Source organism: Odocoileus virginianus, chromosome 5, assembly GCF_023699985.2.
Source record: "Odocoileus virginianus isolate 20LAN1187 ecotype Illinois chromosome 5, Ovbor_1.2, whole genome shotgun sequence".
NCBI lineage: Eukaryota > Metazoa > Chordata > Mammalia > Artiodactyla > Cervidae > Odocoileus > Odocoileus virginianus.
Genome location: NC_069678.1, coordinates 77,240,578 through 77,268,176, shown reverse-complemented (window position 1 = coordinate 77,268,176; position 27,599 = coordinate 77,240,578). Strand labels below are relative to the sequence as shown.

The 27,599-nt window shown below is 33.7% G+C and overlaps 1 protein-coding gene across 4 annotated transcripts in view; it reads right to left on the bottom strand.

The window, feature by feature from the left end:
* AGBL4 (AGBL carboxypeptidase 4) overlaps window positions 1–27,599 on the bottom strand; it is a 1,425,416-nt gene that overhangs the window by 1,170,619 nt on the left and 227,198 nt on the right. For all 4 annotated transcript variants that reach the window (XM_070468194.1, XM_070468193.1, XM_070468191.1 and 1 more), the window contains one exon: window positions 21,033–21,157. In XM_070468194.1, coding sequence (XP_070324295.1) covers window positions 21,033–21,157 — 125 coding nt within the window. The remainder of the gene's footprint in view (window positions 1–21,032; window positions 21,158–27,599) is intronic.

Below are 27,599 nucleotides of genomic sequence, written 5' to 3'. Positions count from 1 at the left end.
CTTATCATAGATTTTTCAAAACTTTGGATTTTACTCAACTATTCATTCACTCATAAAACCTACTAATCCATGCCAGAGCAAAGAGTAGGGCAGCACTAAATTGATAGGTGTGTGAAATTCTTAATAATATTTAATAAGGACCCTTCATTTTCACTTTCCACACTAATTATGCAGCTGGTCCAGTCTTAGGGAGATAGAAAGGAAAACAGGAGCACTGAAGGGGTACCTAATAGAGTCAAGGGGCTCAGAAAATGTTTCTACATAAAAAAAACTATGCTGAGTTTTAAAAGTTGCATCAAGTCTTAGATTGATGTTCACTCTATATTTTCACTGTCTCGCAGTTCTCTTTACCATTAATTTAGAATTTTACCTTATTATCTATTTACAGGCATAGTTCATTAGTTATAAAAGCCCCACATGTATTTTAAGTTAAAAGAGAAACATACGCAGCCAGCCCCTGGGTTCAGGCATAATTCATGCAGCAAAGGCACTGGATAGAAGAAGTAAATAAGCCTGGGAGGAAAATATGATTACCTCAAAGAGCTGGGTCTAGATGTCAGAAAAGAGCCAGTACTAGAGTGTCACTGCAGAGATAATTGCTAAACATATTTATCAACACATCCATTTTTTAAAGTCAGGCATCATTTCAAGTGTTGAAAAGCCAAGATAATAATAGTAATAAATAGTGACAATAGTAATACATTAATATCTAAGAGTTTGGTGCTTATTATATGCCAGTATTAGCACATTAAATCCTCACAACAAGCTCAAATTTACAGAAAAATAAATAAGAAATCAGGAAGTCTCAGTCCTTAATATAAAATAGTTAATAATACAAGAGGGAAAGTGGCACATGAACCATCAATTACATCATGCAGAAGCCATGCTGTGCTAACATGAGCAATGAAAGCTCTTGGGCACACAGTCTGGAAGTAAGGAGAAGATTCTCAGAAGAGAAAAGATATTATCTATATCATAAAAGATTTTTCAGATTGGCAAAGTGAGAATTAAGAGAAAGTTCTTCCATATAGAAGGGGCAGCATGAATAATAAATGAATCATAAAGGATTAATCTCAAGTTTCTAGTTTAATTAATCAAGTAAACAGTGCTATAATACACTGAAAATGACTGAAAGCTAGTACAGACTTTAGGGAAAGTTGTTGTTCAGTACTGTAATGGAGGTGTCTCACAGGTAGCTGAAAAGATGGATGAGGGTGAAACTAGAGTTCAAAATCAAAGCATCATGAGAATTTAGTTTGTCAACGTACAGAAGCTACAAGCAAGCTAGCTGAAACCCAAAGGTGAACGAAAATAAAGCAGGTTCCAAGCCATATGGGCCACTGCAGGTTTAAAAAGGAGCATAATAAGAGTTTCTAACAGTTAGTCTAGTTAAACTCTAAAGTTTTCTCTACACATTCAGAAAATCAAAGCCTGTAAATATTTCAGTGCCCTTTCTCATGATTTTATGGCTTTTGTTCTGCCAAAGCAAGGCTTAGACTACTCATGAAACTTTGCATGAAATTTAAATATCAATCTCTCATTCCTTTGGCAATAAATCAGCCAAACAACCCATATCTTTAAGACTCATCTAGCCTAAACTGCAGCCATGAAGTTAAAAGACTTTTACTCCTTGGAAGAAAAGTTATGACCAACTTAGATACCATGTTAAAAAGCAGAGACATTATTTTGCCAACAAAGGTCCATCTAGTCAAGGCTATGATTTTTCCAACAGTCATGTATGGATATGAGAATTGGACCATAAAGAAATCTGAGTGCAGAAGAATTGACGCTTTTGAACTCTGGTATTGGAGAAGACTCTTGAGAGTCCCTTGTCTGCAAAGAGATCCAACCAGTCCATCCTAAAGGAGATCAGTCCTGAGTGCTCATTGGAAGGACTGACGCTGAAGTTGAAACTCCAATACTATGGCCACCTGATGCGAAGAACTGACTCATTGGAAAAGACTCTGATGCTAGGAAAGACTGAAGATAGGAGGAGGAGACGACAGAGAATGAGATGGTTGGATGGCATCACCAACTCAATGGACATGAGTTTGAGTAAACTCTGGGAGTTGGTGATGGACAGGGAGGCCTAGCGTGCTGCAGTCCATGGGGTTGCAAAGACTCGGACACAACTGAGCAACTGAACTGAACTGAACTGAATCCTGAACTGAACACAGTTTTTTATTGAAACATTTTTTTAAACATGACAAAATAAATATTGTTAGATCATCAAATGTTATATTTTCTAGATTAATGTTTTACCTTTGAGAGAAAAGGGGGAAAAGAATAAAACAGAAAAGAAAATGCTATCATATTTGGTTATTATCTATCTAGTAATTTGGTTATTATCTATACATAAACTAGTGTTTCACTGAATGAGACACATTTAACAATACAATGTTACCAAATATTGAAGAGAAAAATTCCTGATTTATATAAATTTACATTAGTTTATAAACTACAAATTATACATAATTTAGAAAAACTTACTATAATCAATAGTTTCTGCTGGCACATAATAGCATATCAATATCAACTTGAAATGCAATTATTTTACATACTTCTTAAAATATAATTCAGTAGAGTAACAGAATCAAAAAGACAAGAGTAATCTTGGTATAAAATTGGGTTTGGACACTGATTTTTGAAAGTTAAAAGTTGCTTGCCTAAAGTCTTTATTTAGGATGTTAACAAATAGGCAACTAGCAAAGCTGCCAAGATACTTGCATTATAGGAGACAAAAATATGAATGGGAAACTGTACTTAAATGAAAATTAGAGCACACCTTAGTGAAGATGCAAAAAAACTAGCATGAAGGTCAAGAAACTTGAGCTACAAGCTCAGCTCTGCCTTAAACTAGATGAAAGATCTTGAATGACTCATTTCTTCATTCTGAAATTCAGAATTTCTCAAAAAAAATTTTATTATATAAAAGAAAATAAAGTTTAAAAGATAAAGAGTGTAAAAGGCATCCTAGGAAAAAATGGATATAGAAACTAAAGAGCAAAATGAACACAACATAGTAAGAGAATGTTAAGTTGGTTTAACGGCTGGACTGGTGACTTTCATCTAGTTACTTCTCTGCTATGAGTCATACTTTTCTTACCTAATAATAAAACTTACTTCATAGTTTTACTGTATAGATTAGTAAATAAATAAATAAATGGAAATCTAGTAAAGTCCCTTATACAACTATATATTTTTCATTAAAGAGAATCACTATGTTACTCTAAGAATATAATTTTATATGATAATAAACATGCAGGATACAGATATGAGGAAACAGTCACTAAGGTCACTCTTAACTCTGAAATTTTATGATGCTAAGCTTTCGCTTTAAGAGCTGCAGCAGCATTTGAAAAAATTCAATATGTATTCAGTCTAAAAACTATAAGTAAATTAAGACAGGAAGGAAGTGTCCTCAATTTAATAAGAACATTTACCAAAAAAAAGAAAAAAGAAAAATCCTACAAGCAAAACATTAACAGTGGTAAAAGACTAGATGCTTTCCCCTAAAACTGAGAATAAGGCAATCAGGTCCACACCTACTCCTTCAATTCAATACTGTATCATAGGTCATATCTGGTGTAATAAAATAAGAACAACCAAACAAGAAAAATACAAATTCATTCAGATATAAACTATCTCTATTCCTACACAACATAATTACCTATGGAAAAAACCTCAAATTGACAAATAAGCTACTAAAAATGTAATACATGAGTTCAGCAAGGATGAAGAATATAAACTCAGTGTCATATTACTATAGACTAACAGTGAACAATTAGCAACTTGAATGTTTTAAAACAATACAATTTATAATAGCAACAAAGAGAAAGGAAATACTTAGGCATAAACTAACAAAATATATGTGATATATGAATGATGAAAAACAAAAATCCTAAAAACAAATTAAAAAATTATGAAAGTAATCAAACAAGATACAAATAAATGGAGAAATAGACATTGTTTCTGGATTGAAAGAAACAACAGCATTAAAAGTCAAGATGTCAAACTCTCCTACGTATGTAAAGATTCAACACAATTTCAATCAAAATCTGAACAAGATAGCAAGGTTTCTTTTAGAAATCCATAAACTTATTCTAAAATTTATATGTAAAAGGAGCTAGGATAATGAAAAATAGGCTTTTAAATGTTTTAAAAAAAAAAGTTGGAAGACATACCATCTGATTTTAGGACTTACAATAAAACTACAGAAATCAAGATAGTGTAGAGTTGGAGAAACAGCGGTCAAATAGTTCAATCAAACAGAACAGAGCCAAAATGTAGTCCAACATATACAAGGTCAATTGATTTTAAATAAAGATAAAAAATAATTCAATAGAAAAAGGGAAGTCTTCTAAACAGATGGTATTGAAATAATTAGAAATTATATGCAAAATATAAATTTTCAAAAAATCTCAATCCATAGTAGATGCCATATATAAAAATTAATTTTTTAAATGAAACACAAAATCTCAACAAATGAAACATAATAGAAATTATATCAAGCATTTTTTCTGACCAAAACAGTATGAAACTAGAAATCAATTATGAAAGGAAAAAGGAGAAAACAAAACACATGGAAATTAAATAACCCATGCTACTAAAAACCAGTGGTTCATTGAATAAATCAAAGAAATAATCAGAAAATACCATGAGACAAGTGAAAATAAGACAAAACTTTCAAAATTTATGGGATACAGCAAAATCAGTTCTAAGAGGAAAGTCTATAGCAATACAAGCCTACCTCCAGAAACAAGAAAAATATCAAATAAACATCTACAGGATAGATCCATCTACAGGAATTTAAAAAAAAATAAAATAAAAAATAAAGTCTGAAGTCAGCAGAACTAAGAAAATAGTAAAGATCAGAGAGAAAATAACTAAAACAGAAACAAAAAATCAATAGTATTAATCAATAAAATCAAGAGCTGGATTTATAAAAAGAAAAGCAAAATCAGTCAGCCATCAGCCAGGCTCATTAAAAAGAAAGAGAGACAGAGAGAGAAAAGACCCAACTAAAAAAAAGGAGGAAAAATTGCAATCAAAACTAAAGAGATACCAAAAAAAATCATAAGAGAATAACATGAACATTTAGAACAACAAATTGGACAAGCTAAAGAAATGAATAAATTTCTAGAAATACAAAATCTTCCAATACTGAATCAGGTAGAAATAGACAATCTGAATAGGTCAAACACTAGTAGTGAAATTAAATTTGTAATCATAAAACTCCCAGCAAGCAAAAGTCCAAGACTGGAGAGCTTCACAGTAGAATTTTACCCAACATATAAAGAAGAGATAAAATCTACCCTCCTCAAACTATTCCAAAAAACTGATGAGGAGGGAACAGTCCAAAATTCATTCTATGAGACCACCATTACCCTGACACTAATACCAGACAATGATACCACAAGAAAATGAATATTATTATAGGACAATATCTCTATTAAATATAGAGGCAAAAATCCTCAACAAAATATTAATAAACTTAATTCAACAATATTTAAGAAGGATCACACACCATGATCAAGCAGGGTTTATTTTAGGAATGCAAGGATGGTCCAACATCTGCAAATCACCCCTTTAACAAAAAGTATAAGAACCACTTGATCATTTCAATAGATGCAGAAAAAACATTTGAAAAATTCAGCAACATTTATGATAATAACTCCAACCAAAGTAGGTACAGGTGGAACATATCCTATCATAATAAAGGCCATTAATGACAAACTCACAGATAATATCATACTCAATGTGAAAAGGTGAAATCAGAAATAAGATAAGAATACCCACTTTTGCAACTTCCATTTGATATAGTTTTGGAAGTCCTAGCCACAGCAATCAGAAAAGAAAAAAAAAAATAGCATTCAAATTGGAAGGGAATAAGTAAAACTGTCACTATCTGGCTATGACACCATACTATATATAGAAAACCCTAATTTTTCCACCTGAAAATCTATTTGAACTAATAAATGACTTCAGTAAATTTTCAGAAAATAAAATTAACATATAGACATCTGCTGCTTTTTTATGCACTAACAATAAACTATGACAAAGAGAAAGCAAATATCACTTAAAATTACATCAAAAAGAGTAAGATATCTAGGAAGAAACTTAACCAAGGAGGTGAAAGGCCTGTACTCTGAAAATTATTTTAAAAATATTAAGGAAACTGAAGATAACACAAAGGAATAAAAACATGTCCTGTAGCTATGGATTGGAAGAATTAATATTATTAAAATGTCCATTCTAGCCAAAGCAATCTACAGTCTTAATGAAATCCTTATCAAGATACCATTGACAATTTTCACAGAACTAGAATAATTAATCCTAAAATTCATATGTTATCACAAAAGACCCTGATTTGCAAAAGAAATTTGAAGGTTAAAAAACAAAGCTGGAAATATCACATTCCCTGACTTACACTTTACAAAAAGCTACAGTAATCAAAATAGTATGGCACTGGCACAAATACAGTCATATACATCAATTGAATAAAACAAAGAGCCCAGAAATAAATCCATGCACTTATGGTCAACTGGGGCTTTCCTAGTGGCTCAGAGGGCAAAGTGTCCTGCAATGTGAGAGACCCACGTTCGATCCCTGGGTTGGGAAGATACCGTGGAGAAGGAAATAGCACCCCACTCCAGTACTCTTGCCTGGAAAATCCCATGGATGGAGGAGCTTGGTAGGCTACAGTCCATGGGGCTGCAAAAAGTCGGACGCGACTGAAAGACTTCACTTCACTCACTTTATAGTCAGTTAAGTAGTAGTGTTAGTCGCTCAGTCGTGCCTGACTCTGCAACCCCATGGACTGTGGTCCACCAGGCTCCTCTGTCCATGGGATTCTCCAGGCAAGAATGCTGGAGGGGGTTGCCATTTCCTTCTCAATTAATCAACTAGAAATGAAGCTAGAATATACAATGGAGAAAACACAGTCTCTTTAGTAAGTGGGACTAGGAAAACTGGCCAGCTCGATCTTAAAGAATGAATTTATAAAATTTTCTCATACCAAATACAAGAATAAACACACAATAAATTAAAGACCTATACATAAGACTGGAAACCATACAACTCCCTGAAGAAAATACAGGCAGAACACTTTGGCATATCATAGCAATATTTTTTTAGATCTCTCTCCTAAGGCCAAAAAAGCAAGAACAGAAATCAACAAATGGGACCCAGTTAAATTTAAAAACTTATATACAATATATATAAGCAACATACACAACTCAGTATCAAAAAGATAATCCAAAAAATGGGTAAAAGACCTGAAGAGACATTTTTCCAAAGAAGATATACCAATGGCTAATAGACACATGAAAAGATGCTCAACGTTACTAACAACCAGGGAAATAACCAGGCAAATCAAGACCACAGCAATATTTCACCTCACATCTGTCAGAATGACTATCATCATAAAGACCAAAAATTACAGATGTTAGTGACAATGTGGAGAAAATGGAGCCCCAGTACACTGTTATTGGGATTATGAATTGATGCAGCCACTACTGAAGAGTATGGAGGTTGCTCAAAACACTAAAAATAGAACTACCATATGACCCAACAATCCAATTCCTTCATTATATAAGAATAAAACATGGATTTACCAAAAAATACTAATTCAAAAAGATATATACACTCCAATGTTCATAGCAGCATTATTTACAATAGTCAATACATGGAAGCAACCTAAGTGGCCATCAACAGATGAATGGATAAAGAAGATATGAAATATACATACAATGGAATATTACTCAGACACAAAAAACAAGGAACTTTTCCCATCTGCTACAAGATGGACAGAACTGGAAAGTATTATGCTTAGTGAAATAAGTCAGACAGAGAAAGACAAATACTGTATGTTATCACTTATACGTGGAACCTAAAAAATAAAACAAATGAATGTATGTATCAAAACAGAAACAGACTCACAAATATAGAGAAGAAACTAGTAGTTACCAGTACAGAGATAGAAAGGGGGAGGGCAATTTAAGGGTAGGTGATTAGCAGGCACAAACTATTATGTATAAAATAACTATCTTACAAGGATATATTATACAGTGCAGGGCATATAATAAATATTTTATAATAACTTTAAGTGGGTAATCTGTAAAAATACTGAATCACTATACTATACACTTAAAACTAACATAATATTTTAAATCAAGTATATTTCAATAAAAGATTTAAAAATAAATAAAAATGTATCATAAACCTAAATTTAAAATCTAACACCATGAAACTTTTAGAAGAAAATATAGGAAATAATTTTGTTGCCTTCAATAAAACAAAATATTTTTAGAATTAACATCATTCAAATGCATGACTCATACAAGAAAAAAAGATGATAAACTGGGCTTTACAAAAATTACAAACTTGTTCTGTGAAAGGTACTGCTAAAGGAAAAAAAGTCAACCCTAGTGTGGGAAAAAATATGTGCAAAACACATGATCTATGACTTATATCCAGAACATATAAGAAACCCTCAAAACTTAATAATATAACAGAACAACCCAAATTAAAACATTAAAAATTTCTGAACAAATAACCTCATCAAAGAATACAAAGAGATGGCAAGAAAAAAAGAAAAGAAAAGATTTTCAAAGTCAAACTAAAATCGCAATGATACACAACTACATATCTATTAGAATGGCTGGGATTATAAAACACTGACAATAGTAAGTGCTGACAAGAATATGCATATCTAGGGCTCTCATAAATTGCTGATAGAAAGGCAAACTTATACAACCTCTTTGGCAAACAGTTTATTGGTTACTTATGAAGTTAAACACATACTTAACCATATGAGCAAGCAATGCTGCCCCCAAGTACTTACACAAGTGAAATAAAAACTTATATTCATAAACACTAAAAAGTACAGAAATATTTATAGCAGCTTAATTCATAACTGCCAAAAATTGGAAACATCAGCAAAAGTCCTTCAGTGGATAAACATACTATGGTAGCATTTGCCACTTTTTAAAAATATCTTGTTTGTTCACTTCTACTTATTGTCTTTCCTCTTATAATAGAACACAAGCTTCCCCCAAATAGAAGAACCTTCTCTGTCTTATTCAATGCTGATCCTGAGTACACAGAAAAGTTTTTGACATGTCATCAGTACACCATAAATAGTTGTTGAGTATTAAAGGCAAGAGAAGTAACATTTATAGAGTGGTTTCTTTGTGTCAGGAAAAACTTAAACAGCTTTGTATGTATTACATCAGTCAGGTAGGCAACTGAGTCACTGAGAGCATAAGATATCTTGCCAAAGTCACACAGTAAACAGCTGAAGTAGAATACAAACCCTGACAGTCTGATTCCAGAGCTTGCACTTAATCCAAATTAGGAAATGATGGAAGGGCATCATTATTGAAAAGAGACAGCAAGATACAGGGAGGTGTGAAACAACACACTCTCTGCAGGAAACTATAAGAAGGCCAATAAGAATTCATGGCAAGGCAAACTAAAAATAGGGGCCAGATCATGAAAAGGACCATATGTCAAGCTAAGAAGCTTGGACTTTAATAGGCAATAAGACCCTTGTTAAGGAGGTTGGCAGTGGAGTGTCAAGGTCAAATTCATAATACACATAGAATGCTCCAGCTCTAGTGTGAAAGATGGATTTAAATAGCACAAGATTCTGGACAAAGCTACATGTTAAAAGAAAATTGCCATAATAAGTCAAGCAACATAAGATAACAGACTGAACTGGAGTGATTGTAGCAGAGATAGATAAATTTAGGAAATTATTTTAAAGGTAATAAAACCAAGGGGCAAATTTTATTTTGCCATCTATAAAATGAAGATAATACCAACTTTTCAGAGTTGTTGGGAAGATTATATATAAACATTTAGTACAATACTGGTACAGCATAAGTGATCAATAAAAACTGATATAGTAATTATTTCAGTTTTTAGATATGGATCAACAAAGAACTTAAGATAACTCCTATGTTTCCAGTTTGAAGGACTACATGGATAGTAGTACATTCACTGGAATGTACAGTAGGTAGAAACAGAAAACTGAAATGGTAAGACAAAGAGTTCACTTCTACAAATGATGAGCTTGAGATACCCGTGAGGCATTCAGCAGTAAAATCCACTGAAAAGGCAATTAATACTAGGAGTTTTAACATCAGAAGAGATTTTAGAGTGTAGATAGATTAGAGAATATGGAAAAGAAATGTAAGATGTAAAGATATGAGATGGAATCATGTAAAAATAAAGGATTTTATAGCAAAGAAACCCATGAAGGAGGATCAGAAGAAACAAGCCAGCAGATACAAGGATAACCAAAAAAGAGAAATACCAGGAGAGCCAAGATAACAATTTGCAACCACAAACTGTCATATCAAACGCAAGATAAATTAAGATAATGAGTATAATATGTTGTTGAATTTAGCAATATGAAAATTACTTATGACTATCATAGTAGTGAAATGCCTATTTAATAAATACTACTAAGTATACTGCCAGCTAAGTTTATATTTGAATGCTATCATTTTAAATTATGATACTAGTGCCTGGATTAACTGATATAATGAACAAATACACTAACATTATAAACACGCAAATGCACTGATATATGTATATCATGATTATACATATAATTACATATACAATTATAAACAATTTCAAGTATACTTTTTAGACTTAGTAACAAGTACCAGAAACTCAAATTTTTTTCTGTAAAAGATTTCAAGTAAAAACAATAGAAGCTAACTTGAAACAATGAAATGTGTTCAAGTTGGCAGTGTTTACACTGAAACTAAAATAATATAGCTGATATGTAAATTCTTTAAGTTGTTCCTATTTTCCATATATTGAATATTACCCTACCTTCTGAATATTTCCTTGAACAACAAACTTCTGACTTCATGAATCAGAAATACAGGTAACTTATGGTGTATCTTATAAAGATCATCCTAAAGTAAGTGTGCTACCAACTTCATTCAACAAGTAAGTTTACTTAAACTACTAATAAAAATACGTACCCATGTTGCAGACACTATTTAAGTCTTTTATGAACATATATTATCCATTTTCTAAACAATATCTCAAGGTCAGTAGTATCAAGCCAAATTTAAAGGTGAGTATGCACTTATGTTCAGTGCGCTTATGTAATTTGTCCAAGGACACAAAGCTGGCAAATAACAGAATGAAGATTCTAATGCCAAAGCTATTGCTTTTTCCCACTGCACTCTAAAACCTGAACAATCAGAAGTATGAGAATTTTTTATATGTCAGTATACTTGAGAAAGATTTCTCTCCCCAACCCAACCTTTGTGAGAACAGTTCTATTTGCACCATCACTTAGTCTTCTGTGAGTCGTTGCTTCTTTATATCCTTGGCCTATTTGGTTTTTTCTTTTTCTTTTTCCTACTAAAAGTTCTTTATGTATTTTGGATATCAATCTTGTATCTTTAATATATTGCACAAATTTGTTTTCCAAGAATAGTACATGTATCTTTCAACTTCAGGTCTTTTATAATATAGACTTTATTTTTTACAAACTCAAAAGTATCGATCTATGTCTTTTCAATTTGGCTTTTCTGTGCCTTGCATAAGAAATTTAACCCTACTTCAGGAGAACAGCATTGAAACATGTTATTATCTAGGGTGAAACAGATCACCAGCCTAGGTTGGGTGCATGAGACAAGTGCTCGGGCCTGGTGCACTGGGAAGACTCAGAGGGATCGGGTGGAGAGGGAGGTGGGAGGGGGGACTGGGATGGGGAGTACATGTAAATCCATGGCTAATTCATATCAATGTATAACAAAAACTACTGTAATGATGTAAAGTAATTAGCCTCCAACTAATAAAAATTAAAAAAAAATAAATAAATAAAAAAATAAAAAAAAAAAAAAAAAAGAAATTTAACCCTACTTCAAAAGTCAATAAAATATTTATTTTATATTTATTTTCATAGTTTAAAATTTTATTTTCATATTTAAGTCTTCAATTCATCTAAAGTTTTAAAAAATAGTTTGATATGGGGCATTATTTGTCAAACAACTGAATCATGAGGCCCTACTATTTCTACTATTTTGTAAGGCAACTCCTGCCATATAGCAAGCTCACTTATATACATAGCCTTATTTATGAGTTCAGTCTATCTATTTAGACTGTCTATTATCATGCCAAAACCATTATATTTTAATCACTAGCCTATTAAAAAAGATTCTTAGCTGAAATAAAAGTTTCTATAAAATATACACCCACTCATTAGTAATTATTTTTAAGACTTTTTTTTTAATGTGGACCGCTTTTAAAAAGTCAATATTTAATTTATTTTAATATTGTTTCTTTTTATGTTTTGGTTTTTTGGCTCCAAGGCATGTGGGATCTTAGCTCCCCAACAGGAATCAAACCCACATTCCCTGCACTGAAAGGCAAACTCTTAACTCCTGGACCTCCTGGGAAGTCCTAGCTTAGCTACTTTTTTTTGACCCTTTGCTTTTCTACATGAATTTAGAATTAGCTTGTCAAGTTCTACGAAAAAAAATTGAGGAGGAAAATGATTGAAATTGTATTAAAGGGTGATTTGGGGAGAACAGAAATCTTTATAATATTAAGCTTTCACTTCTGAAAACAGTTTGAATCTCATTTTATCAGATTATCCCTTTACTATCTTTCTTACTGATGTTATCTTTGTATTACTCTGCCATCCTTCTCATTTTTCAATGACTATTGTTCACACCTCACTGATATTTCTCCAATAAATACAGAGACGATCTTTGGCACTTAACACTCTTAGCACTTTGAATTCCTCCTCTCCAATATTTTACATATAGTATCTTCATTATATATTCATTGTATATTTCTAGCTGTCCCTATAGTAGAGTCACACTACACCTTGATATTTCCAATAGTTATAATAATTGCAATTCCTTCAATTTTCTTTCACTCATCCTATTATCTAATGACAATCTCTTTGTATTTTTTCACTAAGATACACTAACCACGGACTTCACAAGAATATCTTATGAAGAATCTCTCTCTTTTCTAAGTTTGCTTGCATGTATGCTGGATCCTCTCGTCTTTCTCTTATTTTGTGGTCTGTATTGCTGAAAAGAAAACCCAGTCATGGTCTGCTTCAAGCCAGAATGAATTATGTGGTATTAAATTTACCCTCTCTCCACAAATAACTATAATTTTGGGCCAAAAAATATAAAACATATTTTTTAGACAGTGGACACCAGACAACTCATGACTGATCCCTGAGAAGGGGAAATAAGGTAAGGCCTTTGATCACTAAAGATTTCTTTCCAAAGGCACATTCTGAACTATGATGCAAGGCAAAGGAACTCATACAAAACGTGGATATTTCATTGAGTTAAACAGAAATTGGAGTTCACAGGACTGAGTTGGTGATGATATGGCTGGAATTATAAAACACAGAGCACCAGAGAAGACAAAACTATGCACAAAAAAAAACCTCAGAAATTGACACAGAGTTCAACTTGATTCTCTGGGCTGAATGCAAAGCTATACATATATACATAAGGTAAGACTCCATTAAAATAGGCAAAGGACAATTACTAGAAAGTGGTAAAACAATTCCAAGAACTCACACAGAGCTAGAAGACATTGAAATTCAAACAAATCGTAACACTTTACTAGAGACTCCAGAAGTATCACATCTTAGTAGCAGGATTAAACTAAAGACAGAGCTCTACATTGACATGAATCAGCCATGGATTTACATGTATTCCCCATCCCGATCCCCCCTCCAACCTCCCTCCCCACCCCATCCCTCTGGGTCTTTCCAGTGCACCAGCCCCGAGTACTTGTCTCATGCATCCAACCTGGGCTGGTGATCTGTTTCACCCTTGATAATACACATGTTTCGATGCTGTTCTCTCAAAGTGATTAGCCTCCAACTAATAAAAATAAATGGGAAAAAAAAAGAGCTCTCTAGACCTATTTGATAAAATATTTGAAATAGATGTTTTCAGACAGTGGAGAATTAGCATCACAAAGATGGAATCCCTAACAGAAGGGAAACAAATGAATAATTCCTATGATCACTCTGGCTTTCAAGACACAGGGATAGGAGATATTCTTACTGTAACCAGATAGAGTAGAAAAACTCCTTTGAACATCTAAAACACTCTGTAGATACTTCAGAAGTGTCGTGTATGGACCAAGTAAGACTAAACAACCATCACTGCATCAAGCCTGCACTAAGAAAACTTTAAATAAGTCTATCTGTATTATTAAGGGCAAAGAGAGACCCCCCCCAAAAAAAAAAGACATAATAAATAAACTAATTAAATGATATATTAGAAAGTGGTAGATTCTTAAAAGGTAGAACAGACTAAGAGGGGTGTGTGAAGGAGGAGAAAAAGGATAGTCATTAAGATTGGCCTCAATAAGAAGATATCAGTTGAGCAAAGACAAAGGAAGTAAGGAAATTGTTATGCAAATATCTGGTTGAAGCCCTAAGCCAATGCTTTAAGGTAGAATCATGCCTGGCTTGTTTGAGGTACCACAAAGAAAAGCTGTGTGGGCAAGGCAGAAAGTAGAAGAAAATGTGGTCAAAGAAGTATGTAAGTTGTAGGGTGGGGCTGGTGAGTTAGACTGATGATTTTGCAGGATCTGGTAGGTCATTTTAGAGATACCATCTTTTACTCTGACATGCAAAAATTAATTACAAGAGTTTAACAGACTAATCATATGATATGACTTTTATCATAAAATTACTACCATTTCCCTGTTTTGAGTACACTAAAAGACAAAATTAAACAGGGGACCAGTTAGGAGATTTTGTTCACAGACATAGGTAGGCCTGGAAGTCAGGCATGTGCAATATAGAGTCCATATTCTTAACTGTTAAAGTTTGCTTGATGATCATATTGACAGTGATGATACCTTGCAATAGTACATTTGAAAGAAGAAGGAAGATGAAGAAAAGGACTAGAAGAAGGATAAGGAGAAGGAAAAAGGGCAGAACAGTGTGTGTGTGTGTGTGTTAGTCATGCAGTCATGTTCGAGTCTTCGTGACCCCCTGGACTGTAGTCCACCAGATTCCTCTGTCCATGGAATTCTCCAGGCAAGTATACTGGAGTGGGTAGCCAGTTCCTTCTCCAGGGAATCTTCCTGACCCAGGGATTGAGCTCAGGTCTCCTGCATTGCAGGAAGACTCTATCAACTGAGCCACTGGAAAGACCTCCACAACAGTAGTAATAATATATATTAATAATTTGTTGTGGTAGTTTTCCCTCTTGCTGGTTTTAGTATTGTTTCTACTGTTGAGGTGTTTTAATAAAAACAATAGCCATCAAGTAGTGAATCTCTATCTACCAAACATAATGGTAGGCTCTTTATATGTATTCTTCCCTTTAATTTTCACAATATTCACATGAAGTAGTATTATCATCTTTGTTTTACATATGGAAAATTGAGGTACCAAAAGATTAAGCCAAGATTGTTTGACTCCATTGTCTTGTGATCTCTCTACAATAATTTGCTGTCTTTGTTTATTGTCAAGTCTAGCCATAGCCAGGATGAAGTTTCACTGAGACTGAAATCTCCAGCATGGAGACCAAAGCAGCAAAAGACTCTTGAAATTTTAGACATGCCATATATAAAAGTGTGTGTGTGTGTGTGTGTGTGTGTGTGTGTGTATTTAAGCTACATTGTTGTTTATAATAATGTAAGCAATATTTCACTTCTAATTTTTTTTTAATTTTTCATTACCTAACTCAGAAGACACTCTGTTAGCACACCCAGATAAAATAGGTTTGATGAATTAAGAAAGAGTCAAAATAATAAATTAGTATATTTTGTTGTCTCACATTGTTACTGGAATGCAGTTAATTCCTTTTGGACCAGAGACCTGAAACACTGCATTATATCTCATTTACTTGTATGATGTTTCCAAGTAAGACAGAAAAAAGAATTTATTCTAAATACATGAACTTTTGAGTTCATTAAACAATTCAAACCAAGAAATCAAAAATAAAGCATCTCACTGCTGATAGGATAGAAAAATAATATAAACTGTATGGCAGAAATTTAGAAATATGAATAAAGAGTTTTAAAAATATTAATATACTTAGCCCATCAATTTTCCTCATAGGAATTTATTCTAAAGAAGTGAAAAGTAATCTGGGTAAAATTTGATGCATAAAGGTGTTCCCTAGAGTATTATTTATAACAACAGACAATAAAAGGCAATCTTTATGCCCAAGATTTAAAGAAGGTGTCCAAAAGTACCTAACTATTGTACAGTCATGTTTATGATAGTTTAACTGACAGAAAATTTCTTGTAATACTGTTTAGTTTCCTTATAAGATATAAAATGTATACATGTTGCAAATTTAATTATGCTCTAAAGAATAAAATAGAAAATAAATAAGCCTAGAAGTAAATATGCCAAAAAGTTATTAGTATTTGCTTCTAGGTAGTAAGATTACGGGGGTATGTGTAAGTATGGGTATGTACGTGCTTCTTCTCTGCTTCTGATAATTATCTATATTGTACAAATTTACTATAGTAAGCATTGGATACTTTTACAGTCAGAATAGAGGGGGAAAAATAAACTCAAAGAGATAAAAAGAATATAAAAGACAGAAAATATTTTCAACAATCCAGACACATCATTTTATTTCTTCTTATTGGCTAAAGTTTTATCATCAGTATTTAGATAGGAAGATTTGCTTTCATATCACACGAATATTCTGCTGCATAAATAACAAGTTTCCATGTAAGAATATTTAATATAGCATTTTTAAGAGAGAAAATTACTTTTCAATAAAGATACCTGGATGTTTAGTTATCATAGATTGTTACAAATGTACTATTTACCAACTACTTTGGGAGTTAATATATCAGTCCTAGAATATGACACCATATGTTTCAAGCATTTATTGCTTGCTAAAAAACATTAAGGAAGATGATCCAAAAGCTAGACCTGTTTATACAGTATATTCGATGCTTCAATTTTTAGTAGAGTCAGACTTTGATGACTAATATTTCTTTTACCCGCTAGTACCAAACCCTAAATAAGGTTCCTGACTAGATTACATTCATGCAGTTCTCATTTTAACGGAAATTGGAGAGATGGCAAAAGATTATGGGACAAGCCATTATAAAAACAGACCTCACAAGTCAAATTTAATAGTAAAATCATTCTCTTTCATGTAGACAACCATGAAAACAAATATCCTGTGAGCTAGAGATATGTACTGTATCTTTCCAGCAAATCTTTATGCCTTCTTGAGACAGATTTCCATAACTATATAATGTGATTACAGTTGATGAAGCAATGGCCCACAGAAAGAGGCTGATAAAGCATCAGCCTCAGGAAAACAGATAAACATGTTCATGATTTTTAATTGTAACAGGGTAGGATAACACTGGATATGAAGATGGAACTTAGAGCAAGTATTTGTTTCTTCAACTTTAAAAACAAGCATCCATAAAATAGCACCAACTCTTCTAAGAATAATAACAAAATAGTCATTCCACTTCCTTGATTGATAGACAAGATTCAAAAAAGACTGTAGGACTTTAACATGTAGTATAAAAATTATAACACTCTGGAAGAGACCTTTTTAACTGCAAAGTGAATATAAGCCACCTAAAAGAACAAACAACAATAAACTTTGGAATGTATGAGCAATTTGTCCAAAAGATTATCCCAGGTCATATAACTTAAGAAACACATTTTCCGAACACTCTAGTCATCCAACCTTGCCCTCAATGCCTGACCATAGAAACTATAAGGATACTCTTGATAGAGACTAAAGTGAAAGAAAAACTAGGTTAGGAATTTAATGTGGCCCAAAGTAAAAAAAAAAAAAAAATATATATATATATATATAGTTTCAGAGCTTCTGCTAAGTCTCTACTTAGGAAAGAATATGATGAGAATAGATTCTGTTCCTTGAAAAGTAATAGGTCTCATTTCTTAAGAGATAGTGGATTCCTGGTTGGAATAGACAAGCTGAAAGATAAGCATGAGCTGTGGATAAAGAGGAAAAGAGTAATCCCATTTGTGAAGTTAGAAAACCTGGTAGATTATACTGCTTTAAAGAAAATGTTTCCCTTCCTTAATATGAATTGACTATGCTGCCTTGGAATTACTGTTCTTTTTGTAAGTGGTGTGTGTATGTGACAACTGTAAGTTGCTGACATGAGATAAACACACCAATAGAAGAATGAGAGGCTACATGCTTATGTCATCGTAGCAGAGATCTTCATAGGGAGCCCAAACTAGAGTTCCAAGACACAGGCTTACACATATGGCTAAAGCCTTCTGCTATGATTTATACTGTCAAGACTTAGTATCATAGACTTTGAAAAAAGCACTTGCTGGAATAAGAGGGACCATCCTAGGGACAGGTGAAGCCCTGTAGATAAAATGTATGTTGCCCTAAAGGGATTGCAGGGAAGGAATATTATCCTTACTGTAAAAAACTGAAAAAGGAACTATCTCATGAGCATGTAAGTAAAACAAGAAGCAAAGCAAAGAACTAAAGTTTGTTGTAGAGCAATAATCTGTGTGGGGTTTATTTCCCCTCTTGTCCTAAACAGCTGAGATAATTCATAGTTAGCCAACAATGTTCAGAGCCCCCTCATGTATATAATTCCTTCTAGTTACCCCTAAATTTCAGTAAACATAACATACACCAAGTCCTGTGTCAGTGGTGTTGTAGAAAATTAAAAGAATTGGTAGTAAAGTGAAGTGGCTATTCATGAACCCCTCTTCGGCTGAAGCCAGCATGCCATGAAGGGCACTGTGAGGACAAGTGAGGGTCCCTAAATTTCAAACACTGACCATTACCTACCTAACATATGACTCAAGTTGCAGTTGCAAGAAACAGAGAGAAGGAAACAACCAGGTGAAAGAGCAAGTAGATTAGATTGACTTAGGATGGGAAATTAAACTCCTCACTCTCTCTCAAATATGCTAGAAAAAAAGAAGCCTGAAGAAAGAAGGCAGATATTAGATTACAGGGCTATGCTTTCACCTGCTTTAAACAATCCTATCACTATGTACAGAAAGCTTGTGCAGAATCTTCCAAAATCAGTTGTCTCAATATAACAATAACAACTGATTTCTCAGGGTTAGATTTTTATCAATGTTTGTTAAAAGCCTATGTCTTCAGTTCTATTTTCATCAATGTCTTTATTTTTATTCAAAACAATTTTGAACGGGATTGTAAAACATATACTCTTATGTTACAAAATGTACATGAGGAAATTGTGGTTAAAGATAGATTCATATTATTTAGGTTGGTGCAAAGTAATTGTGGTTTCAGACCATGAATTTTAAATCATTATAACTAGGTTCAATCACAGCTTTATTAATAAAAATAGAAACCATTATAATCAACACATTTTTGCCAATGATAAATAAGTTTGTTTATTCCTGTAGCATAAAAATCCATGCTTCAGGATTCAACGAACTCTTGAAAGGCATTTTCTACCTCCAGCTGGTTGTGTAAGCCTTTTCCCTGCAAAAAGCTGTCAAGATGCTTGAAGAGGTGGTAGTCCATTGGTGACAGGTCAAGTGAATATGGTGGATGAGGCAAAACTTTGTAGACTAATTCTTTCAACTTTTCAAGCATTGGTTGTGCAACGTGCAATCAGATGTTTTCGTGGAAAAGAATTGGGCTCTTTCTGTTGACCAATGCTGGCTGCAGGCATTGCAGTTTTCGGTGTATCTCATTGATTTGCTGAACATATTTCTCATATGCAATGGCTTCACCTGGATTCAGAAAGCTGTAGTGGATCAGATGGGCAGCAGACCACCAAAGAGTGACCATGACCTTTTTTGGTGCAAGTTTGGCTTTAGGAAGTGCTTTGGAGCCTCTTCTTTGTCCAGTCACTGAGATGGTCATCACTGGTTGTCATATAAAACAAACTTGTCATTGCAGGACACAATCCAATCAAGAAATAGTTGGTTGCATAGAATAAAAGGAGACAACAGTTCAAAATGATTCTTTTTTTTGACTGGCGATCAGCTCATGGGTACCCACTTACTGAGATTTTTCATCTTTACAATTTGCTTCAAATGCTGAATGTCCATAGAATGGTCCACGTTGAGTTCTTTGGCAACTTCTTGGGTTGGTTGTTGTCAACTTCCAATGGCCAGTCACTGTGCTCATCATCTTCAAGGCTCTTGTCTCCTTTGCAAGAATTTCTTGGACTACCACTGCACTGTACATTTGTTAGCAACTCCTAGACCGAATGCATTCTTGATGTTGCGAATTGTCTCTGCTGCTTGATGACCATTTTGAGCTTGAATAAGAAAATTAGTCGACTTTGCTTTTTGCCTAATATCATTTCCCTAGTCTAAAATAAATATAAAATAAACAGCAAGTACTAAATCATTAGCAAAAAGACAAAGTGAGAAATGTGCATTAAAATAACCACTTTTATTTAAGAATGTATTCCAATATAAAAAGGCAAAGTTCAACAATGCAAAACCATGAATACTTTTGCACCAACCTAAATACTATCAGAATAACAGAAAAGTTAGTATACAAAAACACAAGTAAAAAAGTTTTCCAGAGTCATTAACATGGGCTATAAAATTGACTCTGAGTTTTGCAACAGCCAAACAAAGTGAAAAGCAGAATGAATTACAAGAATCATATGGCTTTTAAGATATAAACACCTTGTTATATAGGTGAAGAAAATCTTTTTGTGAAAATGAGTTCTGTGAAGAAAAGATATACAGAACAGCACCATATAATAATCATAAGTCACTTGCAGCGGTTCCTTATAGGCTTCCCCCATGGAAGCCTAACATATCATGCTAAAGCTTCAATCGGTAAAGAACACTGTGTGTTCTTACGAAATCTGCTTGTATTTTTAATAACGACCAGATAACAAAAGCCAGTATATTATACCTGTTATTCTATATCTCTTGAAATACAATATCACTACTGCACATATAAAAGAATATATTTCTAATACAGTCATTATTCTGATATTCCTAAAATAAAACAAATGCATAATCTTCTTACCAAAACCACACTGAAGGGATCCACTAATTCTCTCACCTGTGATTCTTTCACATTTTCAACGGTAAAGTTGAACCAGACTCGGAAGCGAGGATTACAGGTGTCCGGCCTAATGAATAAATCATACTCAAACTCAGAGACCTGGTCCACCCGTCCAAGGTTACCTGTTAATAAAAATTAAGAGAACTGGGTGTTAATGGAAGTTCATGAAGCTCAATGGCACATACATTTAAATATTATGAGCTCTGACAATGACATTTGTCATCATTTGGTCCTTATAGGTTCATCCTTCAGAATCCATTAGGCTGCCACCAACTCTGAATGTAGTCCAGGAGAAGAGGATGTTTTCAGCTAGTCTAGGCTGTGGAACAAGCAACTCTTTCTATCATTATAACCTAGAAGATCAATTTGTGCTACAAGTGTCTTTGACAGACTGGTTGGTATGCTATATAGAGCAAGTGGCAAGCACCCTTAAAACAAGTAAAAACCACAACCAAACTTCAGTTTCCTGGTTAGAAAAACAAAAATGATAACATCCTGTGTCTTCTGTATTAAGCTTTATGGTATACAAGTTATCTCTAATATATTTGATTTTATTTAATTCTCACAACACAGCTATGCAATTTGTACTATATTTTGTACATTTTCAAACTTCTATCAGAACATGTTAAGAGAATAGAGTAAGGGTCAAACAAAAATTAGAAGTAGTTTCTACATAAAAATAATAATGGTAAAATCACAAACAACCATAAAATTAATTTCCATTTCCTCCACCAGCAAAGCAGGCATATCAAAAGTGTAAAAACTTGAGTGAGACTCCCATTCTTTGTCTCTCCTCTCTCCACCTAATATTCTAATGAATAGTAAATTGCCCAAAATTTTAACACTGGGATGGGATAAAAAATAAAAGCAAAGAGTCTGGTAAATTCCCAAACTAGTTAGTAAACCAGAAAGAGAAGAGTAAACACAACTACAGAAAGCAACAAAGCAATTGATTGAGAAGTCAGTATGGTCTGCATTTGAAGAGCACAGCAATATCCTACTTTAACAGCAAGATCTTACTAAATAGCACAAGGAACTATATTCAATATCCTGGGATAATCTATACTGGAAAAAAAATTTAAAAAAAGAATGTGTGTGTGTATAACTAAATCACTTTGCTGTACAGAAGAAATTAACACAACATTGTAAGTCAACTATACATCAGTTAAATTTTTTTAAAAATCCATAAGTCATCACAAAAAAGTGAGCTCTAGTCTATCTTTCTCCAAAAGAACACTCAGAATTAAACTTTATACGCACGAAAGTTATAAATTATTTCTCTTACTAGTTCTATTGACATGTCACTTATTTTTCTGAGCACCAGTTGCAGTAGACAGGGTACTAGCCTAGGAATCAACAGAGCTGAATTCTAGCTCAATTGACCCACTGTGCAACAATGGATAAATTACCTACCCTCTCAACATCTCATTTGCAAAATGAGAATATTGAGTTACCTAACTTCTAAAGTTCCTTTCAGCTGTAACATTATTTGGCTGCCTGATTCTAAGACTGATCAGGAAATGATCCAAGATAAGCCTTCCTTCAAAACCAAATCAATTAACCTTAGGGTGATTTTGTCTGCTCTCCTTAAAATATGGCCTGAGAACCAGACTGACTCCTCCTTCCAGAACCAGGATGATCAGATACCTTGAGTTAAGTAGACACATATTTTTTAAAATGCACTGATGGGAAAACACCAACAAGAGTTAATTAAAACCAAAAACTTTTAATTTTTCTAGCTTCATTGTCTTCAGAATTGCCAAGGAGCTTCATCAATGTAATTGGTCCTTTCAAATATTATCATTCAAAAATATTTACTAATGCTTCTTTTGTAGAAGAAGGAAGATTTATTATATGAGAGCACTAAACTTAAAATCAGAAGATCTAAACTCAAGTTTTACCTCTGTCACTTACTAAGTGACCTTGGAAAATTAACCCAACATGTGTACAACCTCTGCTTATTCAACTATTCAAGTATATTCAAGTATAAAGTAGAAATATGAATATTTATCTCCAGGCTAATTAATGTTAACATTAATTTTAACTAATACATAACTGATATTAACATGAATTATCAACAGAAAATTAACATGTTCTGAGTGTTTCTACATGCCACATACTGTCCCAAATGCTTGGTATATTAATCTATTTAATTCTTACAACAATCCCCAACTGGTAGAAACCACTACAGTCCTCATTTTACATATGAAAAAAAGTAAGGAACAAATATATAAAATAACTTAGCCAGAGCTATTATACCATGTAAGCAAGTATGAGTCAGAACTGGGATTTGAATTCAAACAATATGTCTCTAGCCACTAGACAATCAGTCCAGTTCAGTTCAGTTCAGTTACTCAGTTGTGTCTGACTCTTTGTGACCCAATGAACCACAGCACGCCAGGCCTCCCTGTCCATCACCAACTCCCGGAGTCCACCCAAAGCCATGTCCATAGAGTCGGTGATGCCATCCAACCATCTCATCCTCTGTCATCCCCTTCTCCTCCTGCCCTCAATCTTTCTCAGTATCAGGGTCTTTTCAAATGAGTCAGCTCTTCGCATCAGGTGGCCAAAGCACTGGAGTTTGAGCTTCAGCATCAGTCCTTCCAATGAGTATTCAGGACTGATCTCCTTTAGGATGGACTGCCTGTATCTCCTTGCAGTCCAAGGGACTCTCAAGAGTCTTCTCCAATACCACAGTTCAAAAGCACCAATTCTTCTGTGCTCAGCTTTCTTTATAGTCCAACTCTCACATCCATACACAACCACTGGGAAAACCACAGCCTTGACTAGACAGACCTTTGTTGACAAAGTAATGTCTCTGCTTTTTAATATGCTGCCTAGGTTGATCATAACTTTTCTTCCAAGGAGTAAGCGTCTTTTAATTTCTTGGCTGCAATCACCATCTGCAGTGATTTTGGAGCCCAGACAGTAACTTTTACTAAAAAAAACCTAGTTGGAAGAATAGGAAGATAATACACCTTGAAAGTACAGCATAAGGTATAATTCTTAATAAAAAAATTATACAACACAAAGTGAAAAAGCTATTTTTGACCTCCAGAAGTTCATGGTTGAAAAATTAAACATTAATGTGCATTTCAACATTAAAGGAAAAGAAGATTTTTATTTTGTTTTTTATTCTGGAGCACTATAAATGGATTTTGATTAATAATATCTTAAAATCATTGCTATATATTGTATCTAAAAATAAAGAAAATATGTATTAAAGTCTACAGTTCCAAAATTATTTCAGACCCTTTATATTATTAAAGCCTCAACATGACCCCATAATGAGTAAGCTGAGATTCAGGAATCTTTAGTGCTTGCTTAAGTTCATGCTTTAAAGCACCAGGGGAAGTCCCCAAAACAAAGACTTTACATTACATTGTGCTGCTCTTTGGAAAGGGCCTTCCTGATGGCTCAGCAAGTAAAGAATCTACCTTAAATGCAGGAGACACAGGAGACTTGGGTTCATTCCCTGGGTCAGGAAGACACCCTGAAGGAGGAAATGGCAACCCACTCCAGTATTCTTGCCTGAAAAAGTTCACAGACAGAGGAGCCTGGCAGGCTACAGTCCAAAGTGTCTCAAAGAGTCAGTATGACTGAGTGACTAACCAGCAGCAGCACCTCTCTGGAATATACCACAGCAACAGTCAGTTTGTTTATTGACTGATTCAATCACTTATTCATTCAAAAAGTACTACAGTCTGTGCTATAAAATAGAACAGAAAGTAAGTCCAACAGGTGCAGCCTTTGCTTTTACTAAGTTTGAAAGTGAAGTCGCTCAGTCGTGTCGGACTCTTTGCAATCCCATGGACTGTAGCCTATGAGGTTCCTCCATTCATGGAATTTTCCAAGCAAGAGTACTGTTTTCAGTCCCAAATAATAATAAGCATCTGGTATTCGGTCTTCTGTAACTACTCTGTTGGCCTTCTTCACCACTCCTATGAGGAGTATTCTCTCTGTGTGTATGCAGGGGAAAAAAATGCTTTTCTCATATTACCAGTAATATTTCAACAAAGTGCCAATTTATGACATTCTGATTCTGAACACAGAAACTTGAAATAAGCTGACCATGCCTCTATGTCATCTGGTTCCCTTCACCTATATGAAAGGAGAGAAGAAAACAAATAGGAATCTAAAATATAGGACAAACACACACACACACACACACACATACAAAAAGTAGATTTTAAACACTGACATGTCAATAGTCATGTTAAATATAAATGGACTAAATATTATAGACTCAAAAATTACTCTGGATAAAAATAACAATGTATGTAGCAGTGGGATTGCTGGGTCTTATGGTGGTTTTATTCCTAGTTTTTTAAGGAATCTCCATACTGTCTTCCACAGTGGCTGTATCAATTTACATTCCCACCAACAGTGAGTGCAAGAGGGTTCCCTTTTCTTCATACCCTCTTCAGCATTTAATGTTTGTGGTTTTTTTATGATGGTCATTCTGACTGGTGAGATGATATTTCACTGCAGTTTTGATTTTAATTTCTCTAATAATGAGTTATGTTGAGCATCCTTTCATGTGTTTATTAGCCATCTGTATGTCTTCTTTGGAGAAATGTCTGTTTAGGTCGTTTTCCCACTTTTGATTAGGTTGTTTGTTTTTTCTGGTATCGACTTGATGACATGCTTGTATATTTTTGAAAATAATCCTTTTTCAGTTGTTTCATTAAATAAAAAATATAGAAAAAAACATAAATTTCTTGATACCATGAAAAAAATAAAAATGCATATAGCTTATAAAGAAAATTTTTATATTTAAGAACAAAGAAAGACTGAAAATAAATGATCCTTTCAACTATCATCATCCAAAAATATTTACTGAGCCCTAAGTTGTAGAGAGTACAATACTATTTTTTCAACGAATTATTAATTTTATAACAGGAAAGGCACTATCAAAAAGAAAGGTAATGTAGCTATATGTATCTCAGACTTTGTAGACTTCAAATCAAGAAACTCACTAGGAATAAACAGAGACATTTCATGATGCAAAAAAGGTAACTGCATCAGAGAAGATACAAAAATATCAAAAAATATGTATCTAATAATAGATCTTTAAAATACATAAGTAAACTTGGACAAAGTAAAACATGGAGACAACTTTACAAATACAGTGAGAAATTTGAACACACCAATTCCACAAACCAAGAAAATATTCAGAAAGGATTTAGACAATTTGAAAATGTGATTTAAAAATATTTCTAGTTCTAATTATGGAATACTTTTCATTTATACACCTACAGAATATATATCCTTCTCAAAAGCCCATGGTACATTTACAAAATTGATCATACACTGGTCCATAAACGTAGTCTCAGCAAACTTCAAAGGAATTTGTATTATACTGCTTATGTTCCCCTATCATAGTCATAGAATTTTAAACTAAATAATAATCAATATATGTCAAGCAAAATTTGTTGAAGGTAGCTAAATCAGTTCTAAGATGGAAATATAAATGTACACACACATATGGATTGATCCTCATTAATTTATACATAACATAAAATGTATTATGAAAATCAGTTATCTATTATTTGTTGCTGCTGTTCAGTCGTTAAGTCGTGTATGATTCTTGCTGATCGCATGGACTGCAGCAGGCCAGCCTCCCCTGTCCTTTACTACCTCCCAGAAATTGCTCAAATTCATGTCTATTGAGCTGGTGATGCTATTTAACCATCTCATCCTCCACCACTCCATTCTCCTCCTGCCTTTAATCTTTCCCAACACCAGGGTCTTTTCCAAAAAGTTGGCACTTCCCATCAGGTGGTCAAAGTACTGGAGCTTCAGCTTCAGCATCAGTCCTTCCAATGAATATTCAGGGTTAAATTCCTTTTAGATTGACTGGTTGGATCTCCTTGCTGTCCAAGGGAGTCTCAAGAGTCTTCCCCAGTACCACAATTCAAAAGCATCAATTCTTTGACGCTCAGCCTTCTTATGGTTCAGCTCTCACCTCTGTACATGACTACTGGAAAAATCATGGCTTTAACTATATGGACTTTTGTCAGCAAAGTAATATTTCTGCTTTCTAATACACTGCTAGGTTTGTCCTAGCTTTTCTTCCAAGAAGCAAATGTCTTAATTTCATGACTGCAGTCACCATCCACAGTGATGTCAGAGCCCGAGAATATAAAATCTGTCACTACTTCCATTTTTTTCCCCTTCTATTTGCCATGAAGTGATGAGATAGCATGCCATGATCTTAGTGTTTTTTTTTTAATGTTGAGTTTTAAATAAATATTTCAATAAAAAAACAGATGTTACTAGATTGGAATAAAAACATAGACCCAGAAGACAGAAACAAATTTTAATAGATTTCTCACTTTCTTCTTCCATCTACAAAAAAGGAGTGATGCATATTTGGATAGATTTAAACCATCAAATATCAATAAGCTCTTGAACACAGTTAACAAACATCAGAGCAACCTATAATGTACAAGGAATCCTCAATAAGATTAATAGCTGACTTCTCATCAGAAATCACAGATGTCAGAAATCAGAATGGGAACATATTCACAGTGTTGAAAGAAAATATCTGATAGCCACCAA